The following is a 27,069-nucleotide window of genomic DNA, read 5'->3' as shown; positions in this document are numbered from 1 at the left end:
CAGAGTGGAGTGGTCTTAAGGCACTGCTGTTAAATGAGGTTATTGCTTCAGCAACGGGTGCCCAATCTGAAAAACTCATTAAACACACATACTGTTCCTTCTACTTGTGAATCAGTGTAATTTAAGGCCGTCAGTGTAATTACGCTTAAAGTGTCCGTTTCTGATGGGTTTCAATTAAAACCCCATTCCATGAATAATACACTGTGCGCTGACTGATTGGGTTCCTTCCCCCTCACACAGTAGGGATCATTTTCATCATTTAAATCCACAGCAGTCCATTTTCAAAACCTTACAAACCATTTCTTGAATAATCTTAGTTTTTTCCCCCTCTTCCTTACCACTGAAAGAACTGGCAGTGGATCAAGTTGACCTTTCTGTGTTGGTTTCATAGAGTGAACTGTGAAGGGGCATGGCATCAGGTATGAGACTGGGAGAATGCAATCACTGCTCCCTCTCTGCCCCAGGAAAGCTTTCTGCATTAACCTGATATTGTAGCTGATAACACATTTAAAACATCGCTAACAAATGAATGTGTGTGTGTGTGTGTGTGAGACAGAGAGAGAGAGAGAGTGGTGTGTGTGTGTGTGTGAGACAGAGAGAGAGAGAGAGAGAGAGAGTGGTGTGTGTGTGTGTGTGTGTGAGAGAGAGAGAGAGAGAGAGAGAGAGAGAGGGTATGCAAGGAAATTGGGTTGTTCATGGTTTATTCTTTGGAAATCTATTAAATTCTAAGCTGGTGATTATAATTATCTTGCCCTTACCAGAGCCTGCAGTTGTATGTTACATTATTTGAGACAGAACCGAATCATTTGCCATTTCATGTTGTAATGTGTGACTTGAAGGTGTTACTGTACAGTATATTAGTCCAGAAACAGAAATACAACTCTTTTGCTCAATATTTCAGGAATAGATAAAAATGTTTTTCACTTCACAAATTACTATAATTAATCTCCTATTTACTTCGTGGAATATTTGGAACATGGTAATACTGTTAATGATGAGTAAGTGCAATGTCTTTTTCCATTAACATATATTTATTTTTATTTAACATTTCAAACAGCCTCATATTCTGACATTATGATCAATTTCTTTAGTCTAACTAATTCATTTTCATTTCAGTGTTGAAATATTCATATCTGATTAACCTGATTAGTATGGACTGAACTGTGAAAGCTGGCTGTAGTTCTTGAGTATGTTTTTGGTTGTGTGAAAGCACTTTGGGTGTGGAAATCAAGCAGGACCATGCTAAAAATCGTAGCACAAATGCTGTGTTATGGAAAACAACCATTCACTGCAAGCTTCGGGAGGTTGTGGGTTATTTTGTTCTTTTTGTTAATAGAACCCATGAGGTAGAAGCTGTTGTTATACATGTGTTTTAAAATATTCTGTACATGTGCTGTGGCCTTATGCCAGCTGAAATTTGAGTTATTTCCCCGTTCTGGTGAGCTCTGTTTGAATGTTAAATGCTGCCTTGTGATCTATCTTGTTTTTCTGTTGTCTGTCGATGTCTCACGTGCTTGTAACTACCTGTGTCATGTCCTCGTGAGAAGTTTTATTCTTTCCTTAGCTGGCGCGCCTGGTTAAATAACTACATTAAATCAGGCTGTTTCTCTTTAACGTCTCTCTCTGTGTGAGGATGTAGCTGAGATGATTCATCTTGCCATAGCTGGACTGAACCAAAAATAGTGAAATGACACATAAAGAAGTTCTCTCTAGAAATACAGCCTACAATAACTCCAGGTTTTGATACACAGGAGAGAAGCATTTACTTCAGTAATTCTGTGATTGACTGAGCCGGGCTTCACCGCAGAGCTGAATTTATGTCAAACACAGCTGCCTTGATCTGAGGGCGTTGTACGCAAATGCCAGCTGTATTATGGGCAATGCTGTTTTTTTTGCTTTCCAATCAAAATCAATGAGTTCATTAGCTGGGTGCGTTATATTTGCATTGGGTTTTGTGTGCTGCAACGTACAGTTTGCCTGTTCTTTTTTATAGATGACAGGCTCAGCGATTTTTGTGTTGATAAAGTCTTGTTACTGCACAGCCAAAACATTGGCCGTCTAATGAGCAACATGAAAACACCTCACCACTGGGAAACATTTCAGTTGGGCCTGAAAAGCTGAAATTGTGTAATAATAATTAAAAACCTATATATTACCCCAGGTGGTGCATTTTAATTTATTTTTGTTGTGGTAAAATTATCTTAGGGAATGTATAGAATTGCTAATAACAGGGAAGTTAGCAGCCGTGCTTTATGAGATGAACAGGTGAGCATATGTCCCTGCAGGGCAGGCCATGGGGTGGATTCTCTGTTGTTGCAGTCAATTCAGGAAAAAAATTATTTAAAAATTAAAGTAACTTTTTTCATTAAATGTTTTGTGTACTTCCAGCTAGACTAGTCTTTTTATAAGCTACTTCAATTTTTGTTTGTACAGCCAACTTAATTTTACCAATTTGTATTTTGAGTGTGTGATCTACTTAACTATCCGAATTTCAGAAGTCTGTGTATAAGTCAAACCAACTTCTACAGTAATCGCCACACTCGTTACTTGAAGTAGTCATTACTGTATTTCTTTAATGTTGTCAAGTTAAATTTACTCAGATTTTCTACTCAGCAACAGGATTTTTGTAATTACAGATTCACTTTTTTCTGTGTAACACAATTTTGATGCTGCTCAACACAATCTTGGAACCTGTTGAAATAACTGTGTTATGTAAGTCCAACATTTTATTTATTTATTTTTTGTGTGTGTGATTGTGATTTTGGTCCCGATCCTGAAGAAAAGAACAGTAGCCTCCTCCGCACTTAGTGTGTGGATCTGCACGCACAAAGTGAGCAGAATGCACCAAACAGAGCGGTACTGGAAGCGTAAATAAAACAAGATACGCGTCTGAGGGGCGGATGTGGCTGTAGGAAATAGGTTTTTGTAGGAGCCTCCTGTTAAAGAAATAATCCAAAGTGTCAGAGTGTGTTTGGAACAAACAAAAATTAAATTCAGAAAACATATTCATGCAATGATACAAACTTACATTTTTTTGTGTTGATATGAGAGATTTAATTGTGCTACGTTTACACATCCCAGGTTCAGTTTTTTCAATGCCGTTTTTAAACAGAAAATAGATCTTTTCAGATACACGGAGGCAAGCCTATTTAAAGCTTTCAGAGTTAGGAGAAAAATAAGAAAGGATCATTTTCATTATCCAGGTGAATATTAACATCCTCTGCTAATACCGCCTTTTCTGTAGGGTGTGTGCGCGTGTTTGTGGTGTGTGTGTGTGTGTTTGTGCATGCGTGCTTGTTAAATAGGAAAGTATTAAGCTCATCTGCTGGGTTACAGAGTGTAGACTCCCAGACAAAGGAGTTATTTTATCTTTAAATAAATAATCAAACTGGTGAAGCCATCTCTTTTCTCCACTTTGACTAAGCCTTGGAGGAGAAAAATCAAGAGGCTCTTTCAGAACCTGAATGAAAGAAGAAAACTCAATGGCAAGATGGAAAAAATAATGCATTAATTTCGGAATTTTCTATGAGGATAAAAGCTCTCAAAAAAGGCCATAAGAGGAGTGAAAGTCTGAGGGGTAACAAGTCTTTATTCTGTGATGCCATACTTTCTGTGTCTCAGTGCTGAGCAGCTCACTGCAGCTCTCCTCCATGCTGTAAAGCCAGTGCACTTTGGACCCATTTACCCCCATTTGGGGTTTCCACACTTGCACCTGGCCAAGAGTGGACACATTTCAGTGCTGTGTGTCATTCAGCAGTTTTAGCCATTTTGCAGAATGCATCAACAGCAATGCCTTAACTGCTTTTTAAATTTTCACTTGGTGTTTCAAGTAGACCTTGATTCAGCGCTGATGGAAGGTTGAATATGATTGAATTGCCTTTTGTTGATACAAGAAATAAAAGGTTATAAAATTTCAAAAAATCAGTTGAACATCTGGAAAAATGCCATTCTGACTGGCCACCCGGACACAAAAAGTGAACACTGATCATGTGACAGCTGTAACCCTGCCCCCTTTCACCGTCAGTTATTTTTTGGTGAAGCCCACAAGAGAGGCAAGAGAAGATGAACAGGTACAGCTTAGGGTTGATCAATTCTGAGATGACGTGGTCACAAAGAATTCATTAACAATGTATAATTCTGGAAATTAAGATCGAGGACTCTGAAAGTCTTTATTCAGCATTATTCAGTTCAAGGGAAAAGAGACACACTCCCAAGTTCTTTAGTGTTTTTGAATAATAATAAAAAACACTAAAGATTAAAAGTGCACCTCTTAATGAATGACTCATCACTGAGTGCTTTGCAGAGTTCTCTTGAGTACAAAAGATTTTGGCAGCAGCGGAAATGAAAGCAGGAGAGCTGGAGCGGTGTTTGCGAGTGGCGGTGTTTGCGAGCAGTGGTGTTAGCGAGCAGTGGTGTTAGCGAGCAGTGGTGTTAGCGAGCAGCGCTGTTAGCGAGCAGCGCTGTTAGCGAGCAGCGCTGTTAGCGAGCAGCGCTGTTAGCGAGCAGTAACGCAGCGGTTTTACACTGACCCACAGCTTCATCACTGGCCTCCTGTGGCACCCTGTCACACCAGGCCTGCTCCAAGGTACCGAAACTGATACTGGAAGGAAAAGCAGTCATACTCAAAGCAGGAAATGTGACAGCAAAAGGAAGAGAGCAGTCTTACTGACAGGAAGAGCAGGCAAACTGAAATGGAGCGCAGCCATGCTGAAAATAAAAGAGCGGTCAAACTGAAATGCAGGGCAGTCATATTGAAATGGAGAGTATTCACAGTGGAAATAAGGAAGCAGTCCTATTGAATGGAAGAGAGAAGTCATACTGAAATGGAGAACGGTTGTATTGAAATGAGTGTATCCATACTATAAATAAAGGAGCAGTCGTCCTGAAATGTTGAGTATTCATAATGAAAACGATGGAGTAGTCTTATTGAAATGGAGGGAGGCTTCATACTGAAAGCAAGCACAGTCATACTGAAATGGAGGGAGGTTTCATACTGAAAGCAAGGACAGTCATACTGAAATGGAAGGAGGCTTCATACTGAAAGCAAGGACAGTCATACTGAAATGGAGGGAGGTTTCATACTGAAAGCAAGGAGAGTCATACTGAAATGGAGGGAGGTTTCATACTGAAAGCAAGGACAGTCATACTGAAATGGAGGGAGGTTTCATACTGAAAGCAAGGACAGTCATACTGAAATGGAGGGAGGTTTCATACTGAAAGCAAATAGTCATACTGAAATGTAGAGCAGGGACACTGAAAGGCCCTGCATAAGAAACGGCTTCGGGAAGAGAGTGAGGATGTCTAAGCTGAAGGTAAATCTCACTCTTAATTTTGATGCAGGAAGTGTGGGAGCAGGGCTGGAACCAGGATCCATTTAACCTCAGTAATTTGGGTTTTGACATTGAGATAAGAATTTTTTTTTACTTATGCATTCACTGGGAAAAGGCTGAAGCCTTTTGCAGATAGCACGAGTCATAGCACGAGTCAATCTGTCCCTCATTTACAAGGCAGTTACAATGAGAATTTATCTTTGCATGACTTTAAACGGGGTTCCCTCGCTAATTATATATTACTAAAATTTCAACTACATTTTAAAGATTAATTTGAATGATTTTGAGGGAATTTTTCATTAATGTGATATTGAAATTCCCATAAAATATGTGGTACTATGATGGAATTTAGACACATTAATTTAAAATGATTATATACCTGCATAGGCTCACACTTGGCAGTGAATACCAGTTGTAAGTGACTTAATAGTCCTAATATACAAGCCAGGGAGCTTGACAGTGCGTTGGTCACATAAACAACGTCATTGGTAGACCTGACCAGAACTGACATCAGTGACTCAGAAACAAGCACATTTTTCTCACTGTAAAAGTTAATGCGTTTGTGGCACGTACTTTGATTCACAGGCTACACTGTTATCACTGCTTTTAATTCATTCCTCATTGGGTGTCTGCCTTCTAAAACCTGCGGTTTTGATGTATGTCTGGTGTCTGCGGCTATTCAGCGATTAAGTTCAGCAGGACTTTGAAACTGAACACATCTCCAGCATGCAGGGATTCTCTGATGAGATCTGTTCTTCTCCTGCTCTGATGGGAAATTCTGATGTGGACATTTAAAAGTAAGAATGATGTGTATTTTAATTTATCTCCTCTGTCCTCTGTGTTTACATAATCTTTCATAATTGTGGAGCCACCAGGAGTGAATAATGAGTTTGCAACTGAAAATGGTTTGCTCTGGAATTTTAAAAGAAATCTCTTCACCTGGAATAGTGTTTTCTCAGAGTACCCTGAGCCAGCTGAGGTCGCAGGTGAGCAGTACAGTCGAGGCGGTTGTTGAGCAGTGAGGGTTTTACCTGGATTTTGTGGAGAATAATGAGGTCACAGCAGTAGCTATAGAGGAGGATAAGGGGATCGGGGGAGTGGGCTGGTTCAGAGGGTTTTACTCTGAGGCCTGCAGAAGGCCGGCTTTCATACGCTGTCCATCTTACGCGATGGAGTCTGGTACCAGTCATCCTCTGAGGGAAATGAGAACCATGGTGTCCTGCAGTTCACATAAACCTTCTGCAATGGTCACTATCACGGTATCAATGCTGATCAGAGATGGCTGATCTCTCCGACTGTACCCAATTGGGTGAAATACTGGGAGACTATTAGTCTGAGTCGTTAGGAAGATGTTGCTATAAAGCTAACAGCTAACACTTTTGCTAATGAAGCAGAGTATTTCAGCTACATTACTCTGGCCTGTGCTAGACTGTGACCAGAGGGGTGTGCGCTGAGATAAGGAGGTTTAAGAGAAGGAGTAAGAGCAGCGTATAATGTTCTTCAGCTGTGTTCACTGAACACTGTCCTATCAGCACCATTACTTGCTGATACAGGATACAGGAAGGCTAGTAGCTAGGATACAGGGGTTTTGTTGTGAACAGTGCCGCTTTTTGTCTGATACTATTGAAATGCAAATCACTGTTCTTAAAATATCAATCAAAGACAGGCCTTGAGACGGGGGAAACAGTTAATTGCAGTCTCATGGGGGAGCATGAGGGGTTCTGTGAGACCGTCCTGGGGGACTGCAGAACATCCTCATCACTCCTTACGTTTTCACATCATGTTCACATCAGAGCAAGACAGCTGCAACATAAAATATTCACAGGAGCTCCAAGGATGTGTGTTCAGTAAGGGACCCGGTCCAAGGATGTGTGTTCAGTAAGGGACCCGGTCCAAGGATGTGTGTTCAGTAAGTGACCCGGTCCAAGGATGTGTGTTCAGTAAGGGACCCGGTCCAAGGATGTGTGTTCAGTAAGGGACCCGGTCCAAGGATGTGTGTTCAGTAAGTGACCCGGTCCAAGGATGTGTGTTCAGTAAGGGACCCGGTCCAAGGATGTGTGTTCAGTAAGGGACCCGGTCCAAGGATGTGTGTTCAGTAAGTGACCCGGTCCAAGGATGTGTGTTCAGTAAGGGACCCGGTCCAAGGATGTGTGTTCAGTAAGTGACCCGGTCCAAGGATGTGTGTTCAGTAAGTGACCCGGTCCAAGGATGTGTGTTCAGTAAGTGACCCGGTCCAAGGATGTGTGTTCAGTAAGTGACCCGGTCCAGGGATGTGTATTCAGTAAGTGACCCGGTCCAAGGATGTGTGTTCAGTAAGTGACCCGGTCCAAGCTTGAGTGCTCAATGAGTTAATAACCCCCCCCCCCCCCCCCCCCCCACTCCAAAAGAATTAAAAAGTAGAATTTGTTCACCTTCTGTCCAGTCACAGCTGTTTCTGAGCTGTTCTGTATGTGCCACGATGGTGTCTTGATGTGTAATGGTGTTCAGGTCGGTTTGTGTGCAGTCTCGGTCTCCCCAGGCATTGGATTAAAGGCTTTTTCTATAGCAGTCCCAGAGATTCTGAGGATTGATAGACAGGGATATGCGATATAGAACCCTTTTCAATTACCCAGAATCCCCCAGTGGAAACCGTCACCTGGCAGTAGACGATTCAGGAGTCTTGCTGACAAAACTGTTTGGGGGTTAAAATTTAAGAATATAATACAGTGTAAAGATGAAAACCAGGGAACAGAAAAATATACTTGACTCTGCTGGCTATGCTCAGAGGAACAAAGACATGGGATGGCTTTAAAAAAGTTTTGCATTACAAAGAAACAAAAAAAACAAAAGAAGTGCTGAGTTGCAACGATGGCCAATTTCAGCCTCCAGCTGCTTTCTGACTGGGGTATTCAGCCCGTCTGGGCCTGTCATTTCCCCTTCAGTCTGAGAAAGCATTCAGCATCTGGTTTTCCACACATTCAAGGGTCTCAGCTTCTGCAAAGAGCCTGGCGGATTATTCCACGCATTCATAATGCTGCGTGTTGGAAAACAATACCTCCAAGTGACATTTAACGTGTCTCATCCTAAGCTTTCTTGCTTCCATAGACAGTTTGAGACATGAAGTGCAGTTTAAAAAATTATAATAATCCTGGAACTCTTAGCTTTATTGTCTCAGATACAGAATCTACATTTTTTTTGTTGCTCCAAGGCCTCTTATTTGTGAAAATGAACCCCAGGGAAAGTGTTTGTTTGGCCGCTGCAGGTGTTTATAAACCAGCCCTGTAATGGGATTCGGCCTTGCGTCTGCTCAGCTTGTTCCTCTGGGAAAGGTATAGAACCTTCAACGGTACGTGCATTTTAATGACAGCTGGGAATGTAAACCGGTGGTAATTTTGCGGAAGATCAGCTCGGTGTTCCATCATGGAGTCATAAAAGTGTATCATGTACACAGTTAAGTGTTCAGTGCTCGTGTACGAGAGAGTGCATTTGAGCCCTCTTGGACTGAAATAAACTAGACTGTGTGAGAGTCGAATTAACGCCGATCATTTTTACTGTGTGGAGTCGGTTATAACACTCAAACATGCCCTTCAGTCTCAGGTTAATTCAGCTGAAAGTCACACACAGCGCACTCTGCTATGTTTCCCGCACTCGAGAGAAGCAGCCGTTTTATTTATTTATTTATTTATTTTTTAAAAAGCCTCTCAGCATTGCAGTGTGTGTTTGTCGCCCCCTGCAGGAACTTCTACTACATCACCATGCTGCGGGACCCCGTGTCGCGGTACCTGAGCGAGTGGAAGCACGTGCAGCGCGGCGCCACCTGGAAGACGGCCCTGCACATGTGCGACGGGCGCTCGCCCACGCAGGACGAGCTGCCCGCCTGCTACAGCGGCGACGACTGGGCCGGCGTCACCCTGCCCGAGTTCATGGACTGCCCGTCCAACCTGGCCAACAACCGGCAGGCCCGCATGCTGGCCGACCTCAGCCTGGTGGGCTGCTACAACCTGTCGTCCATGAACGAGAGCGAGCGCGCCCGCATCCTGCTGGGCAGCGCCCGCGCCAACCTGCGCAACATGGCCTTCTACGGCCTGACCGAGTTCCAGCGCAAGACGCAGTACCTGTTCGAGCGGACGTTCAGCCTGCGCTTCATCTCCGCCTTCACGCAGATCAACAGCACGCGCGCGGCCGGCGTGGGCATCGGCGAGGCCGCCCGCCGCCGCATCGAGCAGCTGAACCGCCTGGACGTGCAGCTGTACGAGTACGCCAAGGACCTGTTCCTGCAGCGCTTCCAGGCCGCCCGCCAGGCCGAGCGCCGCCAGCAGAGGGAGCAGCGGCTCAAGAGGCGGGAGGAGCGCCGCTGGCTGAAGGAGAGGCACTCCTTCCTGTCCAAGCGCCGGCGGCAGGGCGGGGGACAGGAAGTGCCGCCCACCGAGGACTACGCCAGCCAGGTGGAGCGCTGGTGAAGCCCCGCCCCTTAACTGTCCCTTTCTCTGTCCTCCGCTTCTGTCCTGATCTGTCTTTCTTCCTTCATCTCTCTCTTTCTGTCTCACTCTCTATCTCTCTGCATTTCCTGTCTCTGTTTCTGTCTGTCTCTCTCTGTCTCTCTCTTTCTCCCTCTCCCTCGTGCTGTGTGATCTAATCTCTAAAAGAATCTGTGACTCTCACAACGTCCCTGCCTTGGGGTGTCCTTCCGTGTCTTAAACTCTCAAAAAGGATATATTTATTTATTTGATTATTTATTTTTATTTTTGGTTCAACTTCTTCCTCCTGTGGTTTGTCAGTTAGTTATGATTGTACAGATTGCTGTGTCTCTAAATGGACAGTGAATTAGTCGTGAAGGCGAAACGACCAAAGAGAGTTAATGACAATGATTTTAATCAAGGTTTTCTAGGATCAGTCAATATTGGGGCGTGTCTTTATGTGGTGAAAGGATCCTGTTTTGCTCAATACAATACAAAATAATACAATAATGCAGTTTGCCATACAATGATGACCTCATGTGTGAAAGAATAAGGTTGACTGAGCGAATGGTACAAAATTGATGATTGTACAAAATTGCCCTCTGAACTATTGTGTCAATTGAGTTCTTGAGTCAATCAAAGGACTAATTTAAGAGCTGCCTACGTTATTGCTTCATGAGTATCCAGATTTGCAGGTGTCAGATTGCATTTGAAAGGATGAATGTTGCATTTACTGCACTTTCCTTAAACACTGAATATTAAGTAATAGAACATTGAAATCACATAAGGCCCATCGACATTCACTCACACACATGGACACATGCACGTGACACGCCCATACTTGTACATACACACTCACTCACACAAGTGCGCACAAATGCACTCACAGGTTCAAGCACACGTATATACTAACTCACACACTCCGACACGTCATCTGCACACATGCACGTGCCCACACACACACACACAAAAACAATTCCCCTCTAAAGCATAGCCGTGCTGCTTCCTCAAAATACTCATAACATGAAAGGTGTTAACATCTGGAAGGAAGGATGTTTCCCAGTTGCTAATGGCATCAGTAATGTTGTTGAGACAATGATAGAATGGATGAAATTCACCTGAAGACTCCAGTCTCTCAAAAATAACACAGAACTGTGCAGCTTCACTGTAAAACAAAAGTTCAGTGTACACAAACTGAATGCCTTTTGGAACATTTGAGTTGGGAAACATTGTTCAGTTTTTCACTGGTCTAATTAATGAAATTTAGCTATTCTTTTTAACGCTTTTTCCTCATTTTTCTCTCCAATTTTTGTGTGACAAAACTTACTCATACTGCATTGCTCATCACAATCTCCATTGTCAGTTTGTGCAGCATGTGATGTCAGCCACCACTTCGTATCACACTGCAGTTTGCAAGTCAGGCTCATACATAGAGGGTAACACTTCATGTGCAACTTAACAAACCTGTGGGTACAACATTGACCAATAGGGATCGCTGGTGCATGATTAGTCATTGTCATCCTGGTCAAGCGAAGCCTCCCATCACTGGTTGACACTGGATCCAATTGCGTATCACCCTGCAGGGCTAAAGGCCCTGTCAGCACTGGCATGGGCCAGATCCCATAGCAGACCTCGATCCGTGCCCTTGAGCAGTGCCCTAACAGGATGAGCCACCCAGCAGCCTGTGTTTTTAATGTTTTTCACTGAGTTATAATAACTTTTTCCATAAAAATTTTCCATTTTTTAAATTAACACTACTAAATCATTTTTGTGAAATTGCATTTATGTTTCTGTCTGCATGTGTCTATTTCAGTTCAAATATATCACCGTGTTATCAATCTTTTAACCAATTTTAAAAAATGTTTTTAGATTTTTCAAATTTATTTTTAAGCTTGAAAGACGTACGCCAATGTAATTTTGCAGGGTAAAAATATAAAATGTTTGATGCGTTGATCTATATTAGATAAATCATTCTAGCATTAAAGCACTGGATTATTTCAATGGCCTCAGCACTATTATATAGTTTGGTGCTTTGATGGGAGGTTCTGTTTGAATTATATGTTTGATGGGTGAGGTCATGTGGTGCAGTCCAGTTCATTAGGCACCCTACTGTAAATCCAATTACAAATCCCCTGTGTGGTCAGGGGCTCTATTCCCCACTGTGGGACGTCCTGTACTGTGATTCCCTCTCTATCTGTAGCCTTCTCTCTCTGCTTTCCCCATGTGTGTTTAATGTAAAAAAAAAAAATACAGAATTATGGCTTGGTGTCTGCTCTCCTTTCCAAAAATAAAATAAAATATATACATTGGGGATATTAAAAAGCCAACATTTCTTTCAGATTTATAGTGATGAAACATCAGACTATGTGTATTATACCATGCAGCCTTAAAGGTAATTGACTGCCTTGTTTGGCTCGCCCATGATTTCACTGGCCCCTCTTTCTGTGCATGGACGACTTCCTCATCACGCAAGGACAATACTGGAGTTAATTCTTGGTCAGGACATGTGACACTAACAAGCGGTATGCAATGAGATTATTTAAGGTGCCTTTTGCAAGCCTTGTTTGTGTGTGTGTTGTGTGTGTTTTTGTGAGGTAATATACAGTAAACTGCTCAGTGTTAATTGAAGTTTATTTGAGTCCAGAGGGGTCAGATGTATGAATAAAATTTACTCTGTCCAGAGCTTTTTTAACACTGTGCATTTTACTGTGTACAAAGCGAATAAAACTACATTTAGTTTCCCCATTATAGATAACCAGTTCAGTTTTGAATGGTGTCATGTCTCGTAGCTGTTTCCCTGACACACAGTTTTTTGTGAGAAACCCTCTGAAGACTCACACTTCAAGGTCATGAGCTTGCTCTGAACGTCTGAGGGAGTTTGAGAGGGTAATTGAGAGGATGATTTGAGAGGGATCTTGAGGCGGTACGTTTACAGCAAATCATTTTTTTGAGAACCCCTGAGCCTCCTGCTAATTTTATTATGTAAAGCAGTGAGAATTAAGTGGTTTTACATATTAAAGGGAAGAATCGCATGCCGCATCATTTTTATGTGAAGACTGAGCAATCTGAACAGAATCCCCGCTGCCTTTGGGTGTTATGTAAGACCAGCACAATTGATTGAAATGAAGGGAGTCACAGCGAGTGAGAACTCTGCCCACTCACAGTGCTCTCCTATTCCTCTGCTATGAAAGGTTTCTCTTATTCATTTCACTAATGCCTTTTTTTGGAGATTGGCTAAACACCTTTGATGCACGCACACCTACTTTTATTTAATGAAGGGCAATTATGAACTACGTCAAAAGGACAGGCGGCTAGCGTTATGATCCGAGACTGAGCTCAGCACTGAAGTACAGTTTTATTCACAAGTCCTCTGCTGGATTTCAGTTTAACTTTTTAAATGTGTGAAAACCCGTGTGTTCCTGTTTCATTTGCTGTAACGTGTTAAAATGTGAGTATTGGCATCATCTGGTTTAATATGCCAGATCTGCCCATGTTCAGTGATTACCATTGGCAATGTTACAAATAAATGCTTAGAGTGAGACTGGCTGTCCTCTCATCAAATGCAAGGAAACCCTCAATAATCAAACGAATTACACACTGTATGTACATTATCACATCGTTGTGTTTCTATGCTCACACTATGCTAATGTTGCTAACATATTACAATCCCCAATTATAGAATCTGATTCTCTTGAGACTGGTTCCTGGTACGTTGCCCCAGTGGAGACTTGTGGAGTTGCAGGTCCAGCGGTGTCTGCCTGAATTACATCAATGGCTGGGTGAAATCATTTGCCAACCACCAGAGTGTTTGTCCTACACGGGATTGTTCTGTCGTTTTTACGCTTCAAGGTTTTTGCTTTGTTTTTCTTCTAGTGTCCCCTGAGAATATGTAACTGCTACAGTATGATACCAAGAAATTCTGCATCTTTAAAAATGAATAAAAAGAATACCTTTATGAGACGTTACGCTGTGCATGTTTTTATTTAGTTCTTTCCGGCGCCCGTTCAGACACCTTGTCCAAATGTAAATCTGCTGAGCAGTAGATGGGAGTTCCTCTGCCAGTGGTCTCCTGCCCGCAGAAGATTCTCCTGGTTCTCCACCACAGCTTTAACGCGAGTCTTAGAACCGGGTTTTGAAACGTGCTTTCTCTCTCCATCCCTCCAGCTGCTTTTCTGCGATTTGTGTCGTAGGGCAGGAGAGGATATGACGCGCTGCGTAAACAGCCTCTGGAGGATGCAGCCGTCCTCAGACCGGCTGAGCGCCTGCTGTTATTTCCAGGAGTAAAATTGCGCTGAAATATCTGTTTTAACGCATTAGCGCTGACTGGATAGGCGTTAGCTACCTGTGGCACTGGGTCTCTCTTTCAGCTCCCCAGCTGCTGAGCCACTCCAGTACATAGGAATTATGAATGTGTGTTTCGCTCATAAGGAATTCAGAACTCTACTCAATTAGATCTGGGAATCACTGAAGCTGCATTCTTTTGCACATAGCTAGCATGGTAGTGGTGAATATTTTTTCATTAAGTGTACTTAGCTAATCTATTAAAACTGATTTTTATAAATTTAATTAGTTGTTTAATTTTTATGAAGGGAAGTAGGACGTTTTGTGTTTACCTACTAATGGATTAGGCCTCCAAAATAAGAAAAGAATATTCCCATGTTTGCCTCACTACTTTCCTTTTCCAGTTTATTATTTCAACAAAAAGGACAAAATTATCAATTTTGTTACTTACTAAGTATGCGATATATGAAAACATTGCTTGATTTGTTGATTATATTTTACATTAAGATCCCCAAGTTCCCTGATTTATACAGGTTCCCCTGGGAGAGTTACTGTTGACAAAAGTCACATGACCTGTATAATCTCACTTGTGATTAGCACTGGGCTAGATTTCATTATGCTGGAGGTGTACTGTGGTGCACTGTGGAGGCTGGAATAAATGTTTATTCAATGACAGATGTATTCAAACCCACAGGGTCCTAATGGCATAATTTAACAAATAGGCTTTTTCCACAGCCAGACTGCCACCCAGAGGACTGCATGAGCAGTGTTCCCACTGATTTCCACCAGTAATTTGTTTGTGTGTGTGTCTGTGCACGCATGTGCACGCATATGTATATATACTTGTGTGTGTGCGTATAATAGGCAGCAGCCTGCGATTTGCTTTGGATAAAAGTATCAGCTTTGTGTGTGAATGAGTAAATAGTACAAGCTCTGTCTGTGTATGAAAGTTGTATCTGTGAAGAGGGAAAGTGTCTGTGACAGAGAAGCATCTATGCAGGTAGCCAATCTTTTGCGGATTGTGTCCGTAACTGAGAGATATGTGGAGATATGTGTAACTGTGGAGATAGCATATCTTTGAGGGATTGCGCCCATGACAAAGATGCATCAGAGTCCTCCAGCTGTCCCTCAGCAAGACCCTCTAGGTGCCATAGTCCACAGTCGCTGTGGTGACGGCTGCCGTGGCAATAGCTACCTTGGTGACGCGAGCCTCAGCCTGTTGGAGAGCTCTCTGGGCAGGAGGCCGCAGAGGGCCTGGTGGAGCCTCCCCCCGGCCAGCGTGTACAGCGGCAGGTTGAGGCAGGCGTTGAACGCGGCCAGGGGGCGGAACAGGATGTAGGCGGCGTTGGCGCCCTCCCTCAGCGTGCAGTTCTGGCTGTCCCGCGTGTACACCCTCAGCATGCGCAGGGCGTGGTACGGGGTGAAGTTCACCGCGAAAACCGCCAGCACTGCCACGCTCATCCTGCGGGCCCGTGCCCGCGACGGCGTCCGGGGGTACGGCCCCGCGCTCAGGGCCCGAGCCACGCGCACGTAACACAGCACCACCGCCACCAGGGGGAGCAGGTAGCCCAGCACCGTCAGCAGCCAGTTGTACAGGACCAGCTTCTCTGACCTGCTGCTGGCAAAGTCCGGGCATATCCTGGTGCCGTTCAGGTCCAAGGTGATGGTGTCGAGCATGGGGTGCATCTCCAGAGCGGAGAGCCCCCAAACCGCCAGGCAGGAGGCCACGCCCCACTTCCTCTGCTGCAGCCGGGCGGACCTCAGAGGGTGCACCACCGCCACGTAGCGGAACGCGCTGATGCAGGTGAGGAAGAGGATGCTGGCGTACAGGTGGAAGTGGAAGGCGACGCGCACCACGTAGCACAGGAAGTTGTCGAGGGGCAGGACGTCGGGCCTGCTGTAGTGCAGGACCAGGAAGGGCAGGCTCAGCACGTACATGAGGTCAGTCACCGCCAGGTTCAGCATCACCATGCTGCTGCTCTTCCACGGACGCATCTTAGTCACGTAGACGAAGATGCAGGTGATGTTCCCCAGGAAGCCCACGATGAAGATGATGCCATACATGACCGGAAGGAAGGTCCTCTGGAGGGTCTCGTCCAGTTGCATGCAGCTGTCTTTGGGTAAGTCCTTACTCGCCATCACGGTTCAGCCATAGAGTCTGAAAAGACATTAACACCCACAGCTGAAAGGGATAGTTCACTTTGTGGGTTTTTTTTATTTTTGTATCATTGAGTATCAATAGTTTCGATTAATTATCTCTTTTTGCTAAATTTTTTACCCTATATGGCTGAAAGCAGATTTTGTGTCTCTGTCTTGATAACTCTGTGATGCATTCCAGCTTCAGACACGATCTGGTAAAATATTATTTGGTGAGAGAGGTTTGTGGTTAAATTTACAAGGAAGTTTTTAGAAACTGAGAGAGGTCCCTTGTTTCAGTATGAACTGAATTAATTAATTATTAATTCCCTCTGGTCGTTTTAGCCATAAATGAGTCTTTAGAGAAAGGACTTTTTACACCTTTTTTCACAGTCCACCTACTTTTAGCTTTCTGTCATTTTATGTCATTCACACTATACTCCCAGACCAAAATGTAGACACAAATATGCGGGAACTCCACGTTGATGAGATGTTTAAAGAAAGCTAAGAGTGATGTTTGTTTAGCACTGTTATGTGCTGCTAGCTGTGTGACTGCATTTCTTAAGTGTCCCTGGGAAGATGAATGAAGTCCGAACTGAACTACACAACACTGGAAGATACAAGGACAGAACAATGCTAAATACAGTACGCAAGGGCAGGCAGCATCACCACTGTAACATACAGCTAAAGACAATAAACCTAACTGTAAATAAGCAGTAAACACTAAACACTATAATATACACATTTATTAAAATCCAGTATAAATTATTGTTACTAGTTGCTGGCTATCGCTATTAACAATTAGCTAAATAACAGGTAAAAATGATACTACAGTGTGGATCCACTGTAGTCTCTGTCCAAACGGATTCAGGGTATATCCCAGTACAGCACGTATGCATTCTGATACACCCGGGTAAGATAAGAGGCCGATAGAAGCAGAAATGCTGTTACTGAAGGTGTGGGGTCGTAGTACTCACTCGAGTCCCCGAGCTCTTCCTGTTTTGGTGACTCTGGAATGTCTTGGTGTTTCCAGGAGACCGCCTGGCTTTAACGGTGTTCCACAGCCTCCCCACACCCAGCCGAGTTCATCTCTCTGAGCAGAGCGAGAGGGCGCAGGAGGAAATGGGATGGCAGTTAAATTTCGGTAAGCTGATGAATGTGTGGGACGGCCTCCCAGGACTCACTGTGTAAGCAGAGACCATTTCAGGGTGCTGAAGACCAGACAGGATGCTGGCTGCGCCCAAGACTGTACGCAAAATGATGAGTCCAGATGGACGAAACAGACTGTTCTTATACCTCCTGTCTCTGGCAACAGGTCTTTTCTGTTTACAAAAAGTTGATATCCCATAGTTCCCTACTTTTGCAGTGTAAGGACACGGGGCTTTAATGGGCTAGGTTTTTTTTCCCATTGACATCAACAAATGAAAAGGAAAATGAAATCTCAATTCTCACATAATTCTTTCCCCAAACAAACAGGTGTCTAAATGCAGTTGTTCTTGTTTGTTTTTCCCTGTAGTTCTCCATCAGATTCATATTAAACTCACTGAGCCATACCCTTGTCTGACGCATGTCACAGTCTGAATTAAAGGTAGGCCACTCCTCAAAACCCTTATTTTTATTTCTTAGATTTTTATTGCTCTATATTTCTTTTCAACATGCTGTGTTTTAGTTTGCTTTTTGTCTGTTGTCCGTGGCTCCTGCACACTACAGTATGCCCCGTTGAGCGGTGAGAGGATCACTGAGGCTGCCTGCCGCAGCCAGGACTGGGGTGGCGCGGCTCCTGCATTTGATGACTCATGGTGAAAACGCTTTATTTCCCAGATATGAAGAGCCTTTGAGTTACTGTTCAAATAACCGGTTTCGCCTGCTTTTTACCCCATTTCACTTCCTTGTTTACGGACCTTGTCCAAAAATAAAAGCGCAGACCGGAAGGAAAACTAAAAGTATAAAAACAAGAGCGTGTGCACTGGCCTGGTGGAATTCATGGACCTTAGTCTTGTGTCTCATAAAGTATTAACCGAGTAAAAACGTTCATTTATGCACTTTTTATGACCCACAGACACAGTAATTGGGCTTAATTAAACATCAAACCATTTAACCGTGTCTGCAAAGAGATCATTTCGGCAGGCAGCCGAATTGCGTTTTTGATACAAAGTGATACAGCGTTTCAGCACAATGTTTGATAGACAGTTATTCACGGGAGAACACGCTGTGTTCCTCTCTGTATGTCTACTGTGCTGTAGCACAGGGTGCCATTGCTAAAGTGGCCTTTGTCTGTATCATCGTGGCCAGACGTGGTGTTGTTACACGCCTCTAAAACGGTGGTGGGTAACAAGGGCCATATCTGTTTCTGGTTTTCATGTGAACTTTTGACCTTAATTACTTAATTAGCCCTAACATTTACTCCATCTCACGTTTTACTGTAGCTACGTTTTTTGATCGATGCAAGAACTACAGCCGAAGACTGTTCTCGTTTCCCTTCATGAAACATTTCACTGTGATTTAATCTACGAGCGAACCAGTGTTGCTGTATACAGCCAATTAGCTCATTCAGCCAGGGTAATTGGAGGGGAAAAACCTGCATACACACCAGCCATAGAGAAGTGGAACTGCCTGTCCCTGCTCTAAAATGAGTGCTTAACGATGATAATACATTCACAGAAGAGTGAGAACTGTGGTATTTACCAGTCTTGGAGATGTCTTCATTAAAGTGACTGTCTCATAATAATCAGCTATAACAGCAATTAGCGTAATAAGTTTACACTCGTTATCCATCAGCAGTATTGCATAGCACATGGTGGCATGTAGTATAATGGTTAGAGAGAGAACTGCGCTTAAAACTGAGGTTTTAAATTAGATTCCCAGCTGGGTCCCTGCCGTTGTACCCTTGAGCAAGGTACTTAACCTGCATTGCTTCAGTAAACATTCAGCTGTATAAACGGCTTGTATGTAAAGAATGCAAGCTGTGTAAGGAACTCTGGGTAAGTGCATCTGCCAAATGCTTCAATTAAATGAGTCCCAGGGGGTACTGGGAAAAATAGATATTTTCCCTTATAAGATAAACTTGTTTATATTGGGATATGTGATATTTAAAAATGTTAAACAAACATCATATCAGTAAGCAGTAAGCAGACTCATGACTCTATTCATTTCCTAATGGCAGAATCAAATTGGCCCTTTGTCAAATAGCAGCAGTGGCACTCTGCAATTGCCCAGCAGTCATGTTGGGTACCATAATATTGCCCCAACTGTCTACTGGCCAATTTGTCAGCCATCATCAAGACTATGGTGAGACCCCAAAGGTAAACATATTTACATTCTTTGGGAATATCTCAAACGTCATAATGAATAACAGAATATTGTATATAATTCTTGTGTAACTCACTGACATTCAAACTCAGTTCTATTTGATCTTTTTACAACTTTGAATCTATAGTTTTATTACAATTTTCTATTTTTAGAATTGTTTTGTATTTTATGTTTTTCCCCCCAAATTTGGATTGTCCAATCATAAATCCTGAAGCATGCAATGTCATTCACTACACACTGAAGTTTGTAAGTCAGGCTTGCAGACATGAGTCAGAGGAAAATACTTAGGGCCTGATTTACTAAGACCTTTCGCATGTGCAAAACCTTTTAGCACTCACAAAAATAATAACACAACCAGTGATTGGTGCAAAACAAATACCATGACCAGTCATTGGCCATGTCATTGGTTTTGCATGTGTTAAAAAGCTTTGCACATGTGCAAGGTCTTAGTAAATCAGGCCCAAAATGTGCAACTTAACAGGCAGATGTGCATACACCAATTGACCAGCAGGGGGCAGTGGTGCACAACAAAATGCTATAATTCTATTTATGATGAATCTATTTTGATCTCTGGGCGACACGCAAGCTTTTATGTCAGAAAAGTGGGGCTCATCAGTGCCTAGCCTAGCAGTACCTTACCAGGATCAGCCCAAGCTGCTTTTCATTCAGGAAGAGAAGGGCCAGGTGAAGTGGACCGGCAGGGATGACCTTGAGTGTGAGGTCGTATGTTGGTTTCCAGCTGGAGCAGTTTCCAGCTTGCAGTTCTTTAAGTGTAATGGGATGTTAATTGCTCTTAATTAGACTCACTGATGACTGAGCGATGTTGTTCTAAAATCAGATTAGGGCAGAAATAAATGAGTGTGCTCACCCCTAATTTATTTTACAATATTCTTTCGTGGGCGGACATGGTGGCACAGTGGTTAGCACTGTCTCCTCACAGCAAGAAGGTCGTGGGTTCGAATCTCGGCTTGGGGCCTTTCTGTGCGGAGTTTGCATGTTCTCCCCGTGTTCGCGTGGGTTTGTTCCATGTACTCCAATTTCATCCCACACTCAAAGACATTTATGTTAGGTGCACTCCTGCAGTTGCCCTTGACCAAGGCACTGGCCTCAGAACTGGAGTTGGTCCCCGGGCGCTGCACTGTGGCTGCCCACTGCTCGTAAGTAACTAGGATGGGTCAAATGCAGAGGACAAATTACCCCACGGGGTTCAATAAAGTATATCTTATCTTAAATCGAAATGAAATCAGATCTGTTCTGAAAAAGGACTTAAAAATGAAGTGGTGGAAACTACCACAAGATGGCAGGAAAGAGACATGAATGTATCAAGAATATACAGTATCAAAGGGTTATCCCATTGGTCCATCCATTAGGAATGCAGTTGAGAAAGCAATCACAAAAATGTAATCTTCAGCAACATAATGTTAAGCTGATATTACATATACACCATGTTAAATGGGCAATTTTTCATTTAATTTTTCACTCTTGCTGAATACTACATCATGACTAACAATGTACAGCAGCATCTGCTTTCAATTCAGGCAGGGTGGTACTATAGCATGTGCATAGTCTGAAATGTATGCAGTCAGCTAATTAAATTTGCCAGTTGAGCTTCCACTGCTACTGCACCAGAGCAATGCAGCTGACACGGGCAGAGGAGATTCTGGTGAGAGATGGGGGTGGGGGGGGTTATCCTGCCAAATGACACCCTCCCTCCCTGGTGTCGCTACAGCAAGAGTGAGAGAGAGAGAGAGAGAGTGAGAGAGAGACTGAGCAAGAGAGAGAGAGTGAGAGAGAGAGAGACCGAGCGAGAGAGAGAGAGTGAGAGAAAGACCGAGCAAGAGAGAGAGACCGAGCAAGAGAGAGAGAGAGAGATACTCACTCACTTCTCTGGTGCCAGTGTGACTCATCGAAATCTATTCTATTCTATTATTGTTGGAAGAGAGAAGTGCTCGGTGGTCCCTGTTGGATTTCAGTAGAATCACTCTAATCCATGCCAATCTGTGACAAGAAACAATAAAGAGGTAGAGGGTGTTCAAATTTATGGCTTGAGACAACTAGAAAAACAGAGCTGACTCTAGGAGGGAAAGGAGTCAGTACAATGCCCTTGAGACATCTATTAAAGGTTTAGACTAATTATAATAATTGCTCTGGTAATGAAGCAGGAATTTTAACTGCTGTAATCACTTGCAAGATGATTATTGCAGCTTCATTGTGAATATATCAAAGGCTTATTATAATATACAACCACAAATGAAAAAGGTCTGTTTGGCATTACAAGTTTTAAATTATGCATTTCAGCATAGAAAAACCTCTTTTAACTCAAGAAATGTCAAAGCTTGAATGGGTTTTGGAAGGCATACCGTGTAGCACTTCAGTGAAACGCATACTGTATCACCAGAAAGTAACCAGTTACAGATTTTTTACAAAAATAAATACATGAAATCACAATCTACTGTAGTGTTTATTTGAGCATGTTATGATACATAACACACATATTCGTATGAATAGTAGTGGTTGAGCACAGGCACAGTAATAAGTTATATGTTACCATGGTAACAGTGCTTCTGGCCCAAAAGACAAGAAGTAAAGCAAAGACTTCTCTGGTTAATGATATTAATAATTGATGATAATCAAGATTACAAATAACAGTATTTTTTAAACTAGTAATTGCTCATAAAACAGTAGGAAGTCTGGAGTGTCAGGGAGGATATGTAGGCTTTTGTGGGTAACTTCACTGGGATGCAGCTGCCACCTGCTATAGGTCACAGACGTCAACTGGAATCAAGTTTTGCTCTCAAGAAAGAATTTCTTTGGGGCTAAGGAATGAAAAAGATAAACTGGATGGATGGTCTCTTAGAAGCAGAGGGATGATCGCATCATCAACCGCATTGGCTTTCCCATGATGCACTGCAGGAGGGCCAGGAGTCCCCATCTCTCAAAGAGAGGAGGGTAGCTGTGTGATGAGGTGACTGCTCCTTCACACACACTCACAAACATTCTCTCTCTCTCTCTCTCTCTCTCTCTCTCTCTCTCACACACACACACATAATTATTATTTTTTGCTTCAGAACACCTTATACAGAAAATGCTATTAATATGCAAAAAAAACAACTAAACAGAATTTAGAATTAAAAACAGGCCCCTCCATAAAACAGATCTGAAAAAATCAGGTAGAGAGATACAAGAGAGGTGAAAAGTCAGAGGTTCCAGTTCATGTTTTCATTCTCCTCTCGAATCTGTGAGTCTGTTTGAGGCTGACATTTCCTTCAGAGCAGAAGACGGTGGTGTGCTGACCTTTCTGCTGCTGCGTTTGACGTACGCGATCGGTCCCTTTGAAGCTACTGGACAGCCCATACGGTGAGATCAAACATCCGTCCTATTTAGTGAAAAGACCGGATTCACGGTCGGTGTTCCTGTGAAGGCACCTCAAGGCCAGACGGGGAGCGCTATTTTGATTCACTCTAGTGCGATGGAGGAAAGAACCAATCGCCAGTGAAGGGGTCTGTCCATCGGTTAGTGTACTGATGGAGTCTGCCGACAAGAATTCATATAATAATGGTAATAATGGAATTGCAATGATAATGTCCAAAATTGCCTCCCCGTCTCTTTGTCAATCTTTACAAAGTGCTGGCTGCAAAACGGAGGCAAGAGATGCTAGGCCTCCTCTGCCCCCCCAAACCAAATTTCAATTCTTTTTTTTTTTTGTTATATGAGTATTTAAAATAAAATTTCACATGTGAACTGGACATTTTCAAATGTCATTGGTTCTTTTCACGTGAATAGTTCACATGAAGCCATGTTAAACTTGTATCGTCACTTTTTCAAATGTGAACTACAGGGATTATATTCACGTGTACTCCTCACAAGTTAGGTCTTCACATGTGGTTTGTGGACATGCTTTTTTCGTAAGGCTTTTTATGACTGTATGTAGCCCATTCTGGCATGTGGCCTTACTAGTATAGGCTGGTCTAGTAGCCATCTCAGGGTTGGATAGTTAGTTACCAGCGGAGTAAAGTTGAATTCATGATAGGCTAGAATTGTGACAATACGGGTGCTGGGACCCAGGCGCAGAGTGGGGGGAAAAAAACACGAAACTCAAAAAGGGAAAATTAACAAGGATTTTACTCACACAAACGGCAAACACAAACAGGGAACAGGCAAGGCCACAAAGGGCAAAACAACAAACTCAAAACATTAAGAACAAAACACAGAACAGAACACAGGCAGGCAGGCAGGGTACAGGCAGGTGGAACACACAGGCAAACACATAAAAGAAACACCAGAAAATACATACGGGTCAGGAACAAAACACAAACGGGTAACAAACGCAGGCAGGTACAATGGGTCTCAACAAACGCTAGTCGGGAACAAACACAACTCGGGGACAAACACAAGTCAGAACAAACGCAACTCGGGGACAAACACAAGTGAGAACAAAACGCAGGCAGGTAAATATGGTTTGCAAACAGAGATAGGAAACAAACACAAGGCAGAACACACGCAAGGAACCAGCACCCGAGTCAAGGGAACAGAGAACTTAAATAGACAAGGGGTAACAAGACACAGGTGAACTCAAAAAACAATCAAACCAGAAGGAGGGGATAACAAGACACAGGTGGGAACCATGATGGGATAACGAGACAATTGAAACAATCATACAATTAACAGGAGGGGAGCAGGACACAAAACAGAAGTGCCGCCATCTGGCGGCCCAACAAGGGAAACACAGACAGGAACACAGGACCATGACAGTACCCCCCCCCCAAGGGACGGCTCCTGACGTCCCAGGAGGCCGACCCGGGGAGGGAGTCAACAGAGGGTGGGGCTGGAGACCGGATTCAGGACTGGACAAGACAAGAACAGGGACAGAACACAGGAACAAGACTCTGGACCGGACTCTGACGAGGGAACAGGACTCAGACAGGAACAGGGACTGGACACAGAACTGGGGCAGGAACAGGACAGGAACGGAACAAGACAAGACTCGGGGCTGGACTGGACAGGAACGGAACAAGACAAGACTCGGGGCTGGACTGGACAGGAACGGAACAAGACAAGACTCGGGGCTGGAGTGGACAGGAAGGGATCTCGGGGCTGGAGAGGGACTCGGGGCTGGAGAGGGACTCGGGGCTGGAGAGGGACTCGGGGCTGGAAACAGGACTCGACAGGAACAGGACTGGACAGGAACAGGACTGGACACAGGACTCAGGGCAGAAACAGGACTGGACAGGAACAGGACGGGACTCAGGACTAGAACGGGACGCAGGACTCGGGACTGGACTCAGACGGGGGAGCAGGACTCGGGACTGGGCAGGACCCGGGCAACACGGGGAGACTCAGGGCTGGGCAGAACCCGGGCGACACGGGGAAATTCAGGGTCCGCACATCGGGCGACACGGGGGAAACTCAGGGCCCGCACATCGGGCGACACGGGGGAGACTCAGGGCCCGCACATCGGGCGACACGGGGGAAACTCAGGGCCCGCACATCGGGCGACACGGAGGAGACTCAGGGCCCGCACATCGGGCGACACGGGGAAATTCAGGGCTGGCCCGCACTCGGGCGACACGGGGGAAACTCAGGGCCCGCACATCGGGCGACTCGGGGGAAACTCAGGGCCCGCACATCGGGCGACTCGGGGGAAACTCAGGGCCCGCACATCGGGCGACTCGGGGGAAAATCAGGGCCCGTACTCGGGCGACAGGGGGACTCAGGAAACCAGGGGGAACTCAGGAAACCAGGGGGGACTTGGACAGGGGCAAGGCAGACATACAGGACTGGACTGGGGCGAGGTGGACACAGGACAGCAACGAGACGGGGCACGACAACACTGGACTGGGTTGGACAAGACTGAGGGGGAAACAGACTGCCAGATACTGGCACAATAGGGAGACCTAAAAAGACAGACACAGGGACAAGCAGGCGGGGAGGCACACGGCGACACCGATGGACACACAAAGGGACAGGCAGACAGGGAAGGCGAGGGGGGAACCCAACAACTGACATAGGGACTGACACACAGGCAAACAAGACAAAACACACGCGGACTGGCACATAGACAGACAGGCAGACAGGCGGGCAAACACGTTGGCCGATGGGCTGACGGCCTGGGGGGCAGACAAACAGGCCAACAAACTGGCTGACACACATACGGGTAGACTAACAGACAAACAGGCGGGCAGACAATTAGACAGGGGGGCCGGGGAACACACGGACACACGGTTGGGAGGACAGACACCAAAGGGAGAATGGACACCAGGGGGAGCGACGAGACCGGGGGAGGGACGACCACTGGGGGGAGCGATGAGACCGGGGGAGGGACGACCACTGGGGGGAGCACGGACACCGGGGGAGTGACGACCACTCGGGGGAGCGACGACACCAGGGGAAGGACGAACCCTGGAGGACGGGGGAACACTAGAGGGAAAACGGACACTGGGGGGCGTGAGAACACTAGGGGAAGCACGAACGCCAGGGGGAGCACGAACGCCAGGGGGAGCACGAACGCCAGGGGGAGCACGAACGCCAGGGGGCAAGGTGTGGACACTAGGGGGAGCGAGAACACTAGGGAAAGAACGGACACTGGGGGGCGCGAGAACACTAGGGGGAGCACGAACGCCAGGGGGAGCACGAACGCCAGGGGGCAAGGTGTGGACACTAGGGAGAGCAAGAACACTAGGGGAAGAACGGACACTCGGGGGCGCGAGAACACTAGGGGGAGAACGAACGCCAGGGGGAGCACGAACGCCAGGGGGAGCACGAACGCCAGGGGAAGCACGAACGCCAGGGGGCAAGGTGTGGACACTAGGGGGAGCGAGAACACTAGGGAAAGAATGGACACTGGGGGGCGCGAGAACACTAGGGGGAGCACGAACGCTAGGGGGAGAACGAACGCCAGGGGGAGCACGAACGCCAGGGGGCAAGGCAGGTGGCTTAGCCTGCGGGGCGGCCAGAGCAGTCTGCGGCGGCCCCTGCGGGACAACAGATGGAACCGTTGTCCTCTCCGGGGCTCTGGACGGCTCTGGAGGCCTCTCCGGAGCTCTGGACGGCTCCGGAGGCCCCCCCGGGACTCGAGGCGGCTGCGGAGGCCCCCCTGGGGCTTGAGGCGGCTCCGGAGGCCCCCCCGGGGCTCGAGGTGCAAGTAAAGCCCGAAACTTGGGTGTAGCAGGCGGCCTCCGCGGAAGGGTCAGGGCAGGCGGGGCCTCCGGGGCTCGAGGCGGATCTGGGGGCCTCTCCGGGGCTCGAGGCGGCTCTGGGGGCCTCTCCGGGGCTCGAGGCGGCTCTGGGGGCCTCTCCGGGGCTCGAGGCGGCTCTGGGGGCCTCTCCGGGGCTCGAGGCGGCTCTGGGGGCCTCTCCGGGGCTCGAGGCGGCTCTGGGGGCCTCTCCGGGGCTCGAGGCGGATCTGGGAGCCTCTCCGGGGCTCGAGGCGGATCTGGGAGCCTCTCCGGGGCTCGAGGCGGCTCTGGGAGCCTCTCCGGGGCTCGAGGCGGCTCTGGGGGCCCCTCCGGGACTTGAGGCAGAGCAGGCCGTGAAGGCCGCTCCGGGACTTGAGGCAGAGCAGGCCGTGAAGGCCGCTC

General features: G+C 45.6%; 2 protein-coding genes across 4 annotated transcripts in view; one reads left to right on the top strand and one right to left on the bottom strand.

Annotated features, from left to right (window-relative positions):
• LOC118214133 (heparan-sulfate 6-O-sulfotransferase 3-B-like) overlaps positions 1 to 13,726 on the top strand; it is an 86,923-nt gene extending 73,197 nt beyond the window's left edge. Inside the window, exons 2-3 of one of the 2 annotated variants that reach the window (XM_035393748.1) lie at positions 9,046 to 9,754; positions 13,446 to 13,726. In XM_035393748.1, coding sequence (XP_035249639.1) covers positions 9,046 to 9,754; positions 13,446 to 13,649 — 913 coding nt within the window. In that variant the 3' untranslated portion in view covers positions 13,650 to 13,726. Of the gene's footprint in view, positions 1 to 9,045; positions 12,015 to 13,445 lie in introns of those variants that run through there. The other variant, XM_035393749.1, reaches the window with a different exon arrangement.
• Positions 13,727 to 14,132: 406 nt separating this feature from the next.
• Positions 14,133 to 17,483, bottom strand: LOC118214131 (2-oxoglutarate receptor 1-like). Of its 2 annotated transcripts, none has more exons than XM_035393742.1 (2): positions 17,161 to 17,483; positions 14,133 to 16,205 (listed from the first exon to the last, which is right to left on the bottom strand). In XM_035393742.1, exon 2 carries the CDS (start codon positions 16,184 to 16,186, stop codon positions 15,239 to 15,241), a length of 948 nt encoding a protein of 315 aa, XP_035249633.1. In that variant the 5' UTR covers positions 16,187 to 16,205; positions 17,161 to 17,483; the 3' UTR covers positions 14,133 to 15,238. The 2 variants fall into 2 exon arrangements, with proteins under 2 accessions (XP_035249633.1, XP_035249634.1); XM_035393743.1 differs by lacking the exon at positions 17,161 to 17,483 and adding an exon at positions 16,326 to 16,347.
• Positions 17,484 to 27,069: the final 9,586 nt, after the last annotated feature.

This window comes from Anguilla anguilla, chromosome 15 (genome assembly GCF_013347855.1).
Source record: "Anguilla anguilla isolate fAngAng1 chromosome 15, fAngAng1.pri, whole genome shotgun sequence".
Classification (NCBI taxonomy): domain Eukaryota; kingdom Metazoa; phylum Chordata; class Actinopteri; order Anguilliformes; family Anguillidae; genus Anguilla; species Anguilla anguilla.
This window is presented reverse-complemented; position numbering and strand designations above follow the sequence as displayed.